This window comes from Pollicipes pollicipes, unplaced genomic scaffold (genome assembly GCF_011947565.3).
Source record: "Pollicipes pollicipes isolate AB1234 unplaced genomic scaffold, Ppol_2.1 Scaffold_3447;HRSCAF=4054_pilon_pilon_pilon, whole genome shotgun sequence".
Classification (NCBI taxonomy): Eukaryota; Metazoa; Arthropoda; class Thecostraca; order Pollicipedomorpha; family Pollicipedidae; genus Pollicipes; species Pollicipes pollicipes.
This window is the reverse complement of record NW_023596297.1, coordinates 9,797,391-9,810,141: the sequence shown is the minus strand read 5'-3', so window position 1 is coordinate 9,810,141 and position 12,751 is coordinate 9,797,391. Positions and strand designations below refer to the sequence as shown.

Below are 12,751 nucleotides of genomic sequence, written 5' to 3'. Positions count from 1 at the left end.
GTGACAAGGCATCGAAAATAATGCAAGTACGCGCGTCCCTGACAGCATGCGTCCGTCCGCAGCTGGGCATGGCCTTCTGAAAGCAAACTTCCCGTGAGCAAAACAAAAACATGAAAATGTGGTATTGGGGCAGACATAGTGTTAACAGAAACGGAAGGCTGGGAAAACGGGTGCCCGGATTTTTCATTCAGTTACAATTTTGATTGTTGCTCTGCAGTCCTGTCCTGCAGTCCTGCAACCAGCTTCTCCTCTCATCCAGCTTACTTGTCCTCTCCAATCAACGAACTTAATGGTTCGTCTCTGTAATGTCCTTTTGACGCAACTTGGAACTCGCTTTTGACACCACCCGGGGATATGATAAGTCGAGACGGAAATAGACCGTCGTTAAGGGCAATAACACCATCTACGCCATGACCAAGTTGGCTGTAAAGCCGTGCTATGGGTACTGTTAGCGAGCAAACGGGCCGTCGTTGCCGGCGCGGCGGCGGCGTCTCCACGATGGTGTGACCCTCTGCCGATTGGTCCCCACATCTGGAGCTCATATGTGGGCCACGTGGGTTTATGGGGACACGCAGGCGGGGACGCACGGTCCCCGCCGAGCAGCCCACGTTCAGACTCCGACGGTGCGGCTCGACGCGTTTACGACGACGACGACGACCTCGGAGTGTGCAACGCCGCCCTTCCAACCCCTCTCTTACATTTGCCTTGCAACTCTTTGGCTAATAGAGACTCTTCCCTTTCAACGTCTCAAGTCGATGGTCCTCCGGAATACTAGCGAACTCTTTCGCACGAACAGGTACTGACCGTGCACTTTACTATCGCTTACGACGTTTAGGTCGCCTTCAGTGGAACAAACTAAACAATTGTAAAACTGTGGGCGTATCTACCATCGATCTTTAAGCTGTGCCGCGGTAATGTTATTAAGGATATCATCCTTGCCTGAGAAAGGAGTGCGCTGCACGCGAATGCACCAGCGCTTGTACAGATATGGTTTGGCATCTGGGGGAGCACGCCTGTCTCCAGACCTCGCTGTAAACAATGAGCCTCTTGTTCTACGAAAACGGCTCATCTGGACCGCGGGCCGCGCCAGGCTGCAGCGTATTTATGCACTAAAGCCTGCCGTGGTGTCCGACATAATCTGCTCCCAGTACCGTTGGCTCTGTCAGCATTCCGGTTTGGGGTGGATTAGGGGACGACTGTTTGCCTCCGCTGTCAGTCATTTGCGCCCCGCCGGCGTTCTCACAAATGTGGGGAACCGAATTTGGTGCATATTTGATATGTTTCGACTCCGCACAAATTGCAAACTGTTCCGCAATTCACCAATGAGTCTTCATAATGCGACGTAAGTTGTGCGGCCTGGGATGTTTAACGGTGTCTGCCACCTTTTTATAGTTTTCAGATATAGTTAGATGAGGCGCATACGATTTGATCAGTAATGCCAGGTTTCTCGAAATCCTTCTGAATAGCTCAGAATTTTGATTTGAAGTAGGCGACCCTGCAGGACACGTGTCATCACTCTATGCTTGCTGCTACGAAAGTAATACATTTCGATTGCGTTGCTCTTTCCAGTGTGCTTGCTCTGTAATGTTTGCAACACGAACGGAACCGTGCCATTTAGTATTTCCACCAGCGAAAGTGCGACGGTGGTCGCGACAACAGGGGAGAAGCGTGGTGCTGGTACAAAGCGTTGATGGTAATTTGGCTGGAACATAATTAAGATTGATGCCCCTATGTCTTCACGGTGCTGCAGTGGCACTACCCAGTGTTATTATAAGACGTAACTGATCATGAGGTTTCACTAGTGAAACATTGCCGAAAGATGGACACTTTCTTTAACTTTTCATGCCATATATTTAATTAATGCTGGTATGGGTAAGGCCCCACCTCCCGTTCCTAGATGCTTGATTGCGTTAATTGGGGGTGTCTCAAAGCACAGTATAATTTGCTCTGAACCTGATGTCCTTATTTTATGATATTTGTAGGAAGTGCATAGCATTTGTGACATTTGTTCAATGAGCGTTTAATTCAGACAGTATCGGTTTTTGCCCATTGGGCCATGTTCATCACAATGATTGTTTTTTATGTGGCTTGGCCACATGAGCAAACCTAGCATGTGGCTTGGCCACTGGAATGAGGAGGATTGACGGTAATAAGTGGATATGTGCCTGGCTTCGTCACTCGATGTCCACATCTTTCCGTATGCTGTGTGTTGTTTATGTTGAGAAATGGACTGTATCAAGTTGTGAAAAATGTTGTATTTGTCGTTGTGAATCATTAGTTATAAATGGATCATTTTTATCAATCATGCTTCATATGATGTATACAAATATATGAATTATGATTATGAATTATATTTCATATCATGAATCATTAGCATTGCAGTGACATGGGCACTGCCAATGGTAATGATTCCGCTCCAGCTCGAAGGTAGAACGAAAATGGACAGTATCTACAGCAACATTAGATAGAAATGTTAGATACCTTCTTGGTGTTGGATATATCTTGTGTAAGTTGACTGTCTTGTGGAATGCTGCGATTAACTACATGTTGAAAATACCCAGCATTGTTGTACTCAATGCACGAGCATTAGCCGGAGTGAATTTGAGAAGTGCTGTTGGTAGCCAAGTATTTCTTGACTGGAGGAACAGTAGAGGATAATTTCCGGTAAATTTGTTGAGTTCCAACGCCCTTCGCCTGCTCTTGCTTCTTACTTCTAATGTGAAACCGACATCGTGATGTCCGAAATGAAACAAGGTTCCACATAAGTTTGGTAGTTAAGATTTTGTGCTGTAGTCTGGCCCCTTCAACTTCACATGAGTCGCCTTATTATGCGCAATGGATTTCGCTGATTGCGTACTTAATTAGAATGTCAGGCATTGGCCTTCGTATGTCGAGTCGACGCAGTTGTCTAACTTGACACACAATCCTAAATATGGCTTGTATTTTTGTCGAATGCCCCGAGTAAGCCAATTCTCATGACCCAGCTTGGGGCAGCTTTCTAGTAACACGGCGTGCTGTTGCGGTCAACATCTCCAGCTGGCCGGGCCGAGGTCTGCTACGGGTCGGCAGTAAGGAAAAGGCTATTTGTCGTCCCAACGATACGCGCGCCGCCCACGGGGCAGTGGCCATGCCACCTCCCATCGGAATGAAGCACAAGTTCAGCATGTCGCTGGGAAACGGCTGCTCTAGCGGACAATTTCAACGCAGCAGTGTTTGGCTAGGTGCTATCTGTGCCGCCTCGGGTGAACAGTAAAGTGGGCCGGCTCGGCGGGTCATTTGCCAGTCTCCTGCCGGTCTGGGTCTGCTTGCCCCACTCGGCGCCCTGGACGTCATCCCGGGCGGCTGGCGGCCGCCGCGCGCGCGGCGCCCCTGCCGCCTGAGCGAGAGGGCGCCGGAACCGCGCCCTGGCGCGGTGTCAACTGCGCTGCGTTGGCGGCATAAAATCCGTCTGATCCGGAAGTCACCCGACACGGCGAGATCATCCCGGCCGCCCAGCGCTGTGGAACACGGGCTGGTCATGTGTATGGGAACTTGAGGCTGAAAGGCCGGTGCTCCCATGTTTCGCATACTGAACGTTGACCGGGTCCCTCGGATGTATACCACCAACACCGGATGGGCAGATTTGATACCGCCTGCTTATCTCAAGAACGGTGGCGCCAAATTCAAATTCAAATGGCTAACGGATGGAACCTTGACGTGTGACCTCGGATCGAGTTGCAAAAGCGCCTTTCGCCGCCCGGTCACGTCACTGTGGCAGCCCGGAGCTCCGCCGTCCGCTGCCGGGGGTCCGGGCACACATCGGCACTGCCAACATACGCTGCTATGCATTGTAGGTCATAGCTCAGTCATTGTTACAAAAACCGCGTGGAACGCGGTACAGACATTGTCTATAGCCTGGTCTAGGACGTGTTGTATTATGTCTCATTATTTTGAGGCGGCCAAACATTTTTAGCGTACTGTTTATCAATAGCTGTGTTATTTGATACGCCTTAATATTGGAAAAACACAACAAGGCATATGAATGATGACCTGATATTGGCACTCACTTCCCGTTTACAAATATGGAATATATTCACTAGGTCCGTTTTCATGTCAGTCAGCTTCACGCTTTTGTCAAAAATCGGCGAACATGACATCACTCTGACTTGATGAAACCTTAATTCATAGCCGTTATTTTAGCAGTTTTTGAGTTATCCATTCAATCGACAAGGCGACAGATTTGACCCCTCCCGGCGTGGTGAAACGACGATGTAGTAGTGCGTGGAAATAAAACCACGAACTATCAGCAAATTTGCGGAATATCGGACGTTTTGAATTTGCGAATACTTCATCACTATCGTTTGGGCCCACCCACCGCTCAATGAACCCAACATGTATCAGCTAAAAGTTGAAATGCGAGGCCGCTTGTGGCGAACGCATATTTGAGCGCGCCATAATTGTATATTTGTTGTAACATTTGTACTTTTTAAAGCATTGCTTAAGCTCTCAGTGTAAGTTAGTGGCAAAGGGAGCGAATGGGCTGGAACCAGTATATCAAAGGTACCAGTATACGCGTACAGCAGCTATGCGCCGGCGGAACAACACGGAGAAACGGTCGCCGGGGGACCTTCCGTGGGAATCTGAAGTTATTTTGTCCTGCCATATAGAGGTGCTACTTTCTAAAACCGGTTCTCGGGCTGAGCCGATAGATTTGAACCAGCATACCCTACACTCTGATTTCTCTTCAGATTTCTGTCACTTCAATTTGCGTCTCTCATGTCGTTTTTTCATGAGAAGAGGTGGTAGATTTCGCAATCGTTTTCGTGTTGAGGATTGAATCTTCATTTGAAACCGATGCCAAGCTGCATTTGTATGGAACGCTTAGAATGAGTTGTGGTTCATAAAGCCCTTATTGAACTGATCGAATGCTATCAACGGATAAGTGTCCTTTTTCTTTCCATCAAAGATGATCCAAGGCCCAAAAAGACGGTATTATGCGGAATGGTGTCGTCTGACACATACAGAAAGTAACGCCACTGCCATCAAGCCCTCATTTTAGGTAACGTTTGCCGTCTTCAGCTTGTTTTGGCGGGTCGGTGAGGCTCAGAAGTCAGGACAGAACTGTGTCTGAGGCGGGCAACGGGCCGGACTGGAGGCGGGCGCGCGCGCAGGCTGCCTGTCCGAGGAGTCCGGACGGCCGCCACGCGCCCTCCGCTGCTGCTGCCAGGCGGCTGCTGGGACGGACTGGCGGTGGGCCGACGTCAACGGCGGCCCCGGCAAAGCGAGTCACATCTGTGCCATTTCAAATAAAAGTTCTTGATTGTTGTTTTCGGTACTGAATCGCAATGCAACGTTGCCAGCTAATTTTGCCGTAATTTCTCGCCATGGCTGGAGGGGTTCTCTTATCCTCAAAGGTTGGCCAAACTGATGAGGGAGCTTAATTCGTGCGACAAACCTTCCCGGAAATGACACACGACACAACCGTATTTACCGTACATCAGCGCAATCAACGGCCGCGCAAAGCCATAAAATAGACGAGTAACGTTCTTGCGAACTAGACGGTAGATGGCGCAGCGCTGCCACGAACGGTGCTGCCGAGTTCAGCTCTCAATCACGTGTAGCGAAGTGACGTCTGCTTTGGGGGCTTGCGGCTCTTCTGGGTGCATTTCATTGACAATCTGCTGGATCGCGTGCATCGGTGGCCGAGACAGCAGCGGTGTCGGCCTACAGCTCTGGACCATGGCTGTCTGGCATCAGATGATGGCATCAGAATCCTTCTGATGAGACTTGAGGGCGGAATGTTTTTATCTGCAGATTCGCATGATAGTGACCAGAGTAAATGCGTGTTGATTCCCATTATGGCACGTCTGGTTTGAACTTTTCATCACATCACACGTGCTTATTTGTGGTAGCACCTCGGTCCCTATTCCCTCACACCATTTTCGAGGGAATGTATGCGCTTGTTTTGCAGAGCAGGTGTCCGGGGCGGCAGAAAATCACTGTCTCACTGTCGTTTCCGTCATCCCAGGGAGCTTCGAAGTACCCTTGAAAAGCGAAGGGCGAGCCTGCAGGAGAGAGTGGCGGAGGTAGAGACGGAGATGTTGGCGGCACTGGATCGTATCACAGCCCTGTGCAAGCAGTGAGTCGAGCGATGTCATACCTGGTGTTCATCGATGCAGGGTGTATCAGCAGAGTGCGGCTGACTGCTGCATAGTGGCTAGAAGCTGTCGACAGTATTGAGAGACCTCAAAAGGCAACTGGTACCGCTATTTGAACCGTGGTCTTCGCTGAGCACTCTCTGGTCGGCCGTATGGGTTCATCGATAGCAAACACCAGGGACAAGTTCATGACGTTGTGAAGTTCGGAACGGCTTGCATGAGTGGGCAATGCAATCACATGCGCTTCTATTACCGTTCGACAAGATTCACGAGTTGTCAATATCTGCCTACCGTCACAACTTTCAGTCTTCAAGCAGGCGGGTTACATTTGGTCATACACAGTGCAGTATCGCATGTTTGGTTGATGCGGTTGACTGTCATTACGCTGTTAAATGTTGTTATTCACCATCCGCCATTTTGTCCTGCTGACCGCAACGTAAAGGTCACTTGACCTATCCCTCTCCCCGCCCCAGGCAGCAGGAGATCTTAAAGGGCTACTTCTCGAGACAGTTGGAGGTAGCTCAGTTGAAGTATAACGTGTACAAGCGCGAGCTGCTGGGTCACCTGAACAACGTGACACTCATGGAGATGAGGCTGGCGCACCTCGACAGCTTCGCCCAGCAGCTGATGGAGAACGGTCGGCCGCTGACGCTAATCAACAACTCGAGGTGAGTCGGCCGCACGCGCGCCGCCCGCCGGTCGTCGGAGCCAGCTGACTGTCGGAGCCGACACGGCGTCGAACGCCAGCTGACTGTCGGAGCCGACACAGCGTCGAACGCCAGCTGACCGACGGAGCCGACGCGGCGTCGGACGCCAGCTGACCGTCGGAGCCGGCACGGCCTCGAACGCCAGCTGGCCGTCGGGGCCGACACGGCGTCGAAAGCCAGCTGACCGTCAGAACCGACACGGCGTCGGACGCCAGCTGACCGTCGGAGCCGACACGGCGTCGGGCGCCAGCCGACTGTCGGAGCCGACAGGGCGTCGGACGCCAGCTGACCGTCGGAGCCCACACGGCGTCGGACGCCAGCCTTTCGATGGCCTGCGTGGCTCGATATCCCGCCAAGCAACCTCACGTTTGCTTGTCGTGCTTGGCCTGGTGCCGATGCCTTTGCGGACTTGCTGGAGGTTGGTTAGGCGAACTTGAAAGCTAGCGTGAGGGCATGCCTTTTGCCCTATATAAAGCGGCTTTATCTCTAAGCGAAGACAGAAAGTGTAGTAAACCACTGGGTCAGAAACAAGACTGAGACGAAGAGACAAAATCGCAGACCAACTTCCATGGCAAGAGAACACTACATATATGATGTTTGTCGAAGCGAAATGGTCGCACGGTTCTTCTAATGACCCCCGTGACCCTGGATTACAGCGTTTCGTTTTTCCTTTCAGACATGTCATCGGGATAACTAAACGACTTAAAAGTGTGGATATGAACCCCAAGATGGAAAACAAACTTCCTAAGCTGCAAATGCGTCGGGTCGTGCCATTTGACAGTAAGTTACTGCGTCAGAATATTTTAAAATTTGAGGACCCCAGGCACTACACTTGGCTTCAACAGTACCATTACACATCACACACTCCTGCCATAGATGCCGTCGTTCTTTTCTTCTTTCTTTTTTTCCTGGAGGCAGCTCCACTGCAGACAGTCATGAGTAATGTAGCATTGCTTTCTAATATCCTACATTGAAGGTTTTAATATCCTACATTTGAAGGAAGGTTGTCGCTCCTGTACTGCTGTTGTCGCAGAAAATGCCGTTCGCAAGACTTAAAGCATCCATTGATCTGGGATACTTAAATGGCGTTCGACCAAACAGTGGATGTGGCCAAGCCATGAGATCTATTTCATTGAATAAATTATTTCCCCGTATCCAGGATCCATGCTGAAATCTACGAAAGTATCGTATGGGATCCCAGACCTGAACGTTGGGTTCATAGATATTACAACAGTTAAATATATACATATATATATATATATATATATATATACATATATATATATACATATATATAGTGTGATACATACATAATATAGTACATACAGTATAATATGTCTAATAAGTATATATACAACAGCTGGTTGTTTCTCGCATCCCTCCATGGTACCCTTGCCGTTGCTTTAAACTACGGTGTATGCAATGCATTTTCGTCATGAAACGTACTTGTGTACGCTCTTTTCGTTTGAAGCTTGGTTGAAAATTGTGTTATAGTGCTGACGTGGGAACGCAATGGGCTGGATGTTAACGCCCATATGTCATGCTATAATGACCATGAAATAACGTTTCCAGGGATTGGTGACATGATGTGCTCGTGCTCGTATGTGCTCTTCGACGGGGCGTTCTGCATCCAGCCGATGGAGAAGTCCGCGTTTTGCAAGGCCCTCCTGGACGTCACGCACCACGTCCTGACGCAGGAACTCAACATGGGCTCCGACTTCGGCTTCAGCTTCCTCAGGCTGCTGTTCCAGACCATCTGCAATCTGGAACCAATTCGACCGGAGCTGTTGAAGATGATAAACGTCCTGCACACCAGGACGACTCTGCGCGCGCGGGGCGAGCCTGATGCGGGCCGGGGGCCGACGCCCAGCACGCCGGCTCTGCAGCACCAGCCGGGGGCCGCCGCTGCGCTCTCGGGGACCTCCCAGGAGGAGGAGCAGGAGGTGTCGCGGCTGGCCAGGTGGCTCGCCGCGTCCACCGCCGGCGACCAGCAGTCGCCACCAGCGCGCGACCTATGTCAGCGGCGACTGCATCAGAGGCAGCAGCAGCAGCAGCAGCATCTGCAGCCGCCTCCCTCGTATCAGCCAGCACACTTTCAGCAGCGCCCGCGGTATCAACAGCCGCAGCAGCTTCCTTCGTTTCCGCGTCTGCCGCCGTCGTCATACCAGAACCTACAGCAGCAATTCATGCGGGATCAGAACCTACAGCAGCAATTCATGCGGGATCAGAACCTACAGCAGCAATTCATGCGGGATCAGAACCCACAGCAGCAATTCATGCGGGATCAGAACCTACAGCAGCAATTCATGCGCGATCAGAACCCACAGCAGCAATTCATGCAAGATCAGAGCCTACAGCACCAATTCATGACGTCAGAGGCCGTGATCAGAGAGCGGCCCGCCCAGACAATGTCTTGGGCGGGGAGGACGGCCACGGCGGCGCCGCACTCGTGGAACAGCACGCCGCGACCGCTAGCACAGCCGACTCCGGGGCGACAGACGCCGGCGTTGCCTGCTCAGGCTGCTCAGCTCCGGGCGTCGCCGTCGTCCGAGCGGTGGCAGCCGGCGCGAGAAGGCGCGGCAGCGGCGCAGCGCGTGGCGACCGAGCCGGAGCCTCCAGAGCCGACCATCACCTGGCACAGCCCTGCCACACCCCAGCCGTCCCGGCCGACCCGCCAGCTCTCGCTGGACAAGGAGTTCCGGGTACCGCTGGGCAGAAAACGGATGCTCTCCGACGATGAGGACGAGGAGAACGACGCCGAAGCGGCCCAGGTAGGCCACGTTCTTCTTTGTCATGCTGCGGTGCTCTAAGACGATGTGTAGTCATTCGGGGTGGGCATGAGACGGACATATTTACGGGCATAACTTCTTCGAATGAGTAAGTTTGCGTGTGCCGCTGCATGAAATTCCCCTCGTGTTTGTCGCTTCAATGTCCTTTCCTCAATTGTCTTTGCTTGTGTCCTGTAACTTGTTACGTTGGAACGCTGGTTCTGAATAATGTTGGAAGAAGAGATGAATACTGTGCAATCCATTGCGATTCGTTTCAGCACACCGAAGTGTTGCTCGCGGGTTCCCGGCGCACTTTTGAAATGCATATTGATTATACGGCAGGCAGACCGACATGCCCACTCTGCTGCACACACCAGCATTCGTCTGGTCCTAGGCGATAAGTGGTTAACCAAACTGTCACTTCCGCTACGTAGGTAAGATGACCATGCGCGCTACAAACGTTAACGCACTGGTGACGCCATTGTGACGTCGTAGGGGTCGTCGAGGACGGGCCGGTCAGCGGAGGCCGGCGGTCGGACGAGGACGCCACCTGCTCTGGGAGATATCGGCCGATCCATCGGCGAGGCGCTCGCTCCGGGTGCCCCCCAGACCGGCGTCTCCAGCGGCGAGGCGCTCACTCCGGGTGCCCCCCAGACCGGCGTCTCAAGCAGCGAGGCGCTCACTCCGGGTGCCCCCCAGACCGGCGTCTCAAGCGGCGAGGCGCTCGCTCCGGGTGCCCTCCAGACCGGCGTCTCGAGCGGCGAGGCGCTCACTCCGGGTGCCCCCCAGACCGGCGTCTCCAGCGGCGAGGCGCTCACTCCGGGTGCCCCCCAGACCGGCGTCTCAAGCTGCGAGGCGCTCGCTCCGGGTGCCCCCCAGACCGGCGTCTCCAGCGGCGAGGCGCTCACTCCGGGTGCCCCCCAGACCGGCGTCTCCAGCGGCGAGGCGCTCGCTCCGGGTGCCCCCCAGACCGGCGTCTCAAGCAGCGAGGCGCTCACTCCGGGTGCCCCCCAGACCGGCGTCTCAAGCAGCGAGGCGCTCACTCCGGGTGCCCCCCAGACCGGCGTCCCGAGCGGTGAGGCGCTCGCTCCGGATGCCCCCCAGACCGGCGTATCCAGCGGCGAGGCGCTCACTCTGGATGTCCCCCAGACCGGCGTCTCCAGCGACGAGCCGACTTTGGCGACGGCCGCTACCGATAGCGCGTCGCCGCTGCGCATTAGCGAGATTTTCTCGCTGAGCGACCCGGTCGGCGCCATGCCGACAGTGGGCCGCTCGCCCTCCTCCGACCCCCTCCAGGCTCTGAACGACGCACTGGACGCGTTAATGGGCGACGCGTCAGGCCAGCCGCCGCCGCCCGCCGTCAGCGGGCGCAGGCGCGGTGAGCCCCCGCCCTCGGCCGTGGCGTCCGGGGACCCGCCGCCGGCCGGCGAGGCACCGCGGACGGCCGAGGACGCCGCGCCGGCGCAGGCGGCCGACTTTGCGCTCCCGCGGCCGCTCAGCGCCTCCCCGCCGCAAGTGACGAGGCTGCTGAAGGAGGAGGTTGTGCTGCCCGCGGTGCCTGCTCCTCCGATGGTGATCATCCACCAATCGCCGGCGGTGTACGTGGTTGAAGCGTCGGTCACATCTGGGAGTGGCGCGGGTGTTTCTCAGAATGGCTCCAGGACGCCGGCGCCTGCAGGCGCGCCGCCTGCGCAGCGGGCCGAGAAGCGGCGCGGTAGCACCGACAGTTTGGTCGACACGGCACCGCTGGAGCCCGGACGGAAGAGGAGACGCAGCGACGCTCATGGGGCCCAGGCGAGCCTCCAGGGACGGGCATCGCTGACACAGGCAGAGCGGAGTGCGCCCGGGCAGCCGGAGGTCAGGTCCCAGGGCGCCGACCAGGGGACGGGACTGTCACGATCGAACCCGGCCGCCAACGCGGGAAGCCAGCGGGGACTATCTGACGGTCAGGTGGCAGGACGGCAGGTCCGCGCGGAGCACGCCGCTGGCGCCGCGCAGGGTAGCCGCTTGCAGTCTGTGCCGTCAGTTAATCGGCAGAAAAGGCAGCAGCAACAGCCGGACGCTCCCCCCGGCCAGCAGGCGAAACAGCATCAGTCCTGCGCCAGCAGCCAGCCGACCCGACGTGACCCGGAGGTCGGCCACGGGGAGTCTGCCCGTCCTCTGAAGCGAGGCCGAGCCAACCGGGACATACTAATGCCGCAGCGGCCCACCGACACGCAGCCGAACCGCTTCATGCTGAACCGGCCGTCGGGCGGGCGGAGCCAGGAGGCGGCGCCCCCGGCGCCCCGGCCCGGGACCAAGGTCCCCCAGCCGCGCCCCGCGTCCGGCCGGCCGTCTGGCGGCGGCGCGGCGCAGGGTAGCCACCTCCAGTCTGCGCCTCCACTTATTCGGCAGAAAAGGCAGCAGCAACAGCCGGACGCTCCCTCCGGCCAGCAGGTAAAACAGCATCAGTCCTGCGCCAGCAGCCAGTCGACCCGACGTGACCCGAAGGTCGGCCACGGGGAGTCTACCCGTCCTCTGAAGCGAGGCCGAGCCGACCGGGACATGCTGGTGCCGCAGCGGCCCACCGACACGCAGCCGAACCGCTTCATGCTGAACCGGCCGTCGGACGGGCGGAGCCAGGAGGCGGCGCCCCCGGCGCCCCGGCCCGGGACCAAGGTCCCCCAGCCGCGCCCCGCGTCCGGCCGGCCGTCTGGCGGCAAGCCGCGGCAGCCGGGCGCCGACCGCGCCGAGCCGCGCTCTCCGCCGCAGAATGTGGCGGCCGGCCGGGCGCGGCCGGCTGAACGGGCCCGCGCCGGGCTCGCCGCCGGCTGAACGGGCCGCGCTGAGCTCGCCGCCGGCTGAACAGACCGCGCCGGGCTCGCCGCCGGCTGAACGGGCCGCGCTGAGCTCGCCGCCGGCTGAACGGACCGCGCCGGGCTCGCCGCCGGCTGAACGGGCCGCGCCGGGCTCGCCGCTGTCGCGGGGCTCGCGCTCCCAGAGCAAGGACTCTTCGTGCAGCGTTGATGAGGCTTCGTCGCTCGCCAACGCAGGGAAAAACAGCGCCTCGGCGACCATGACAGGTGAGAAGCTCAGCATTGTTGTGTTGACAGTGCGTACCGGGAGGCCAAGTGCTGGTTTCCATTGTAATGAGCATGTA

General features: G+C 56.0%; 1 protein-coding gene across 1 annotated transcript in view; it reads left to right on the top strand.

The window, feature by feature from the left end:
• The window catches only part of LOC119091594 (tripartite motif-containing protein 66), a 34,140-nt gene that overhangs the window by 15,422 nt on the left and 5,967 nt on the right, over positions 1–12,751 (top strand). Inside the window, exons 4-9 of the mRNA XM_037214403.1 lie at positions 6,008–6,118; positions 6,611–6,805; positions 7,521–7,624; positions 8,417–9,615; positions 10,108–10,946; positions 12,502–12,674. Coding sequence (XP_037070298.1) covers positions 6,008–6,118; positions 6,611–6,805; positions 7,521–7,624; positions 8,417–9,615; positions 10,108–10,946; positions 12,502–12,674 — 2,621 coding nt within the window. The remainder of the gene's footprint in view (positions 1–6,007; positions 6,119–6,610; positions 6,806–7,520; positions 7,625–8,416; positions 9,616–10,107; positions 10,947–12,501; positions 12,675–12,751) is intronic.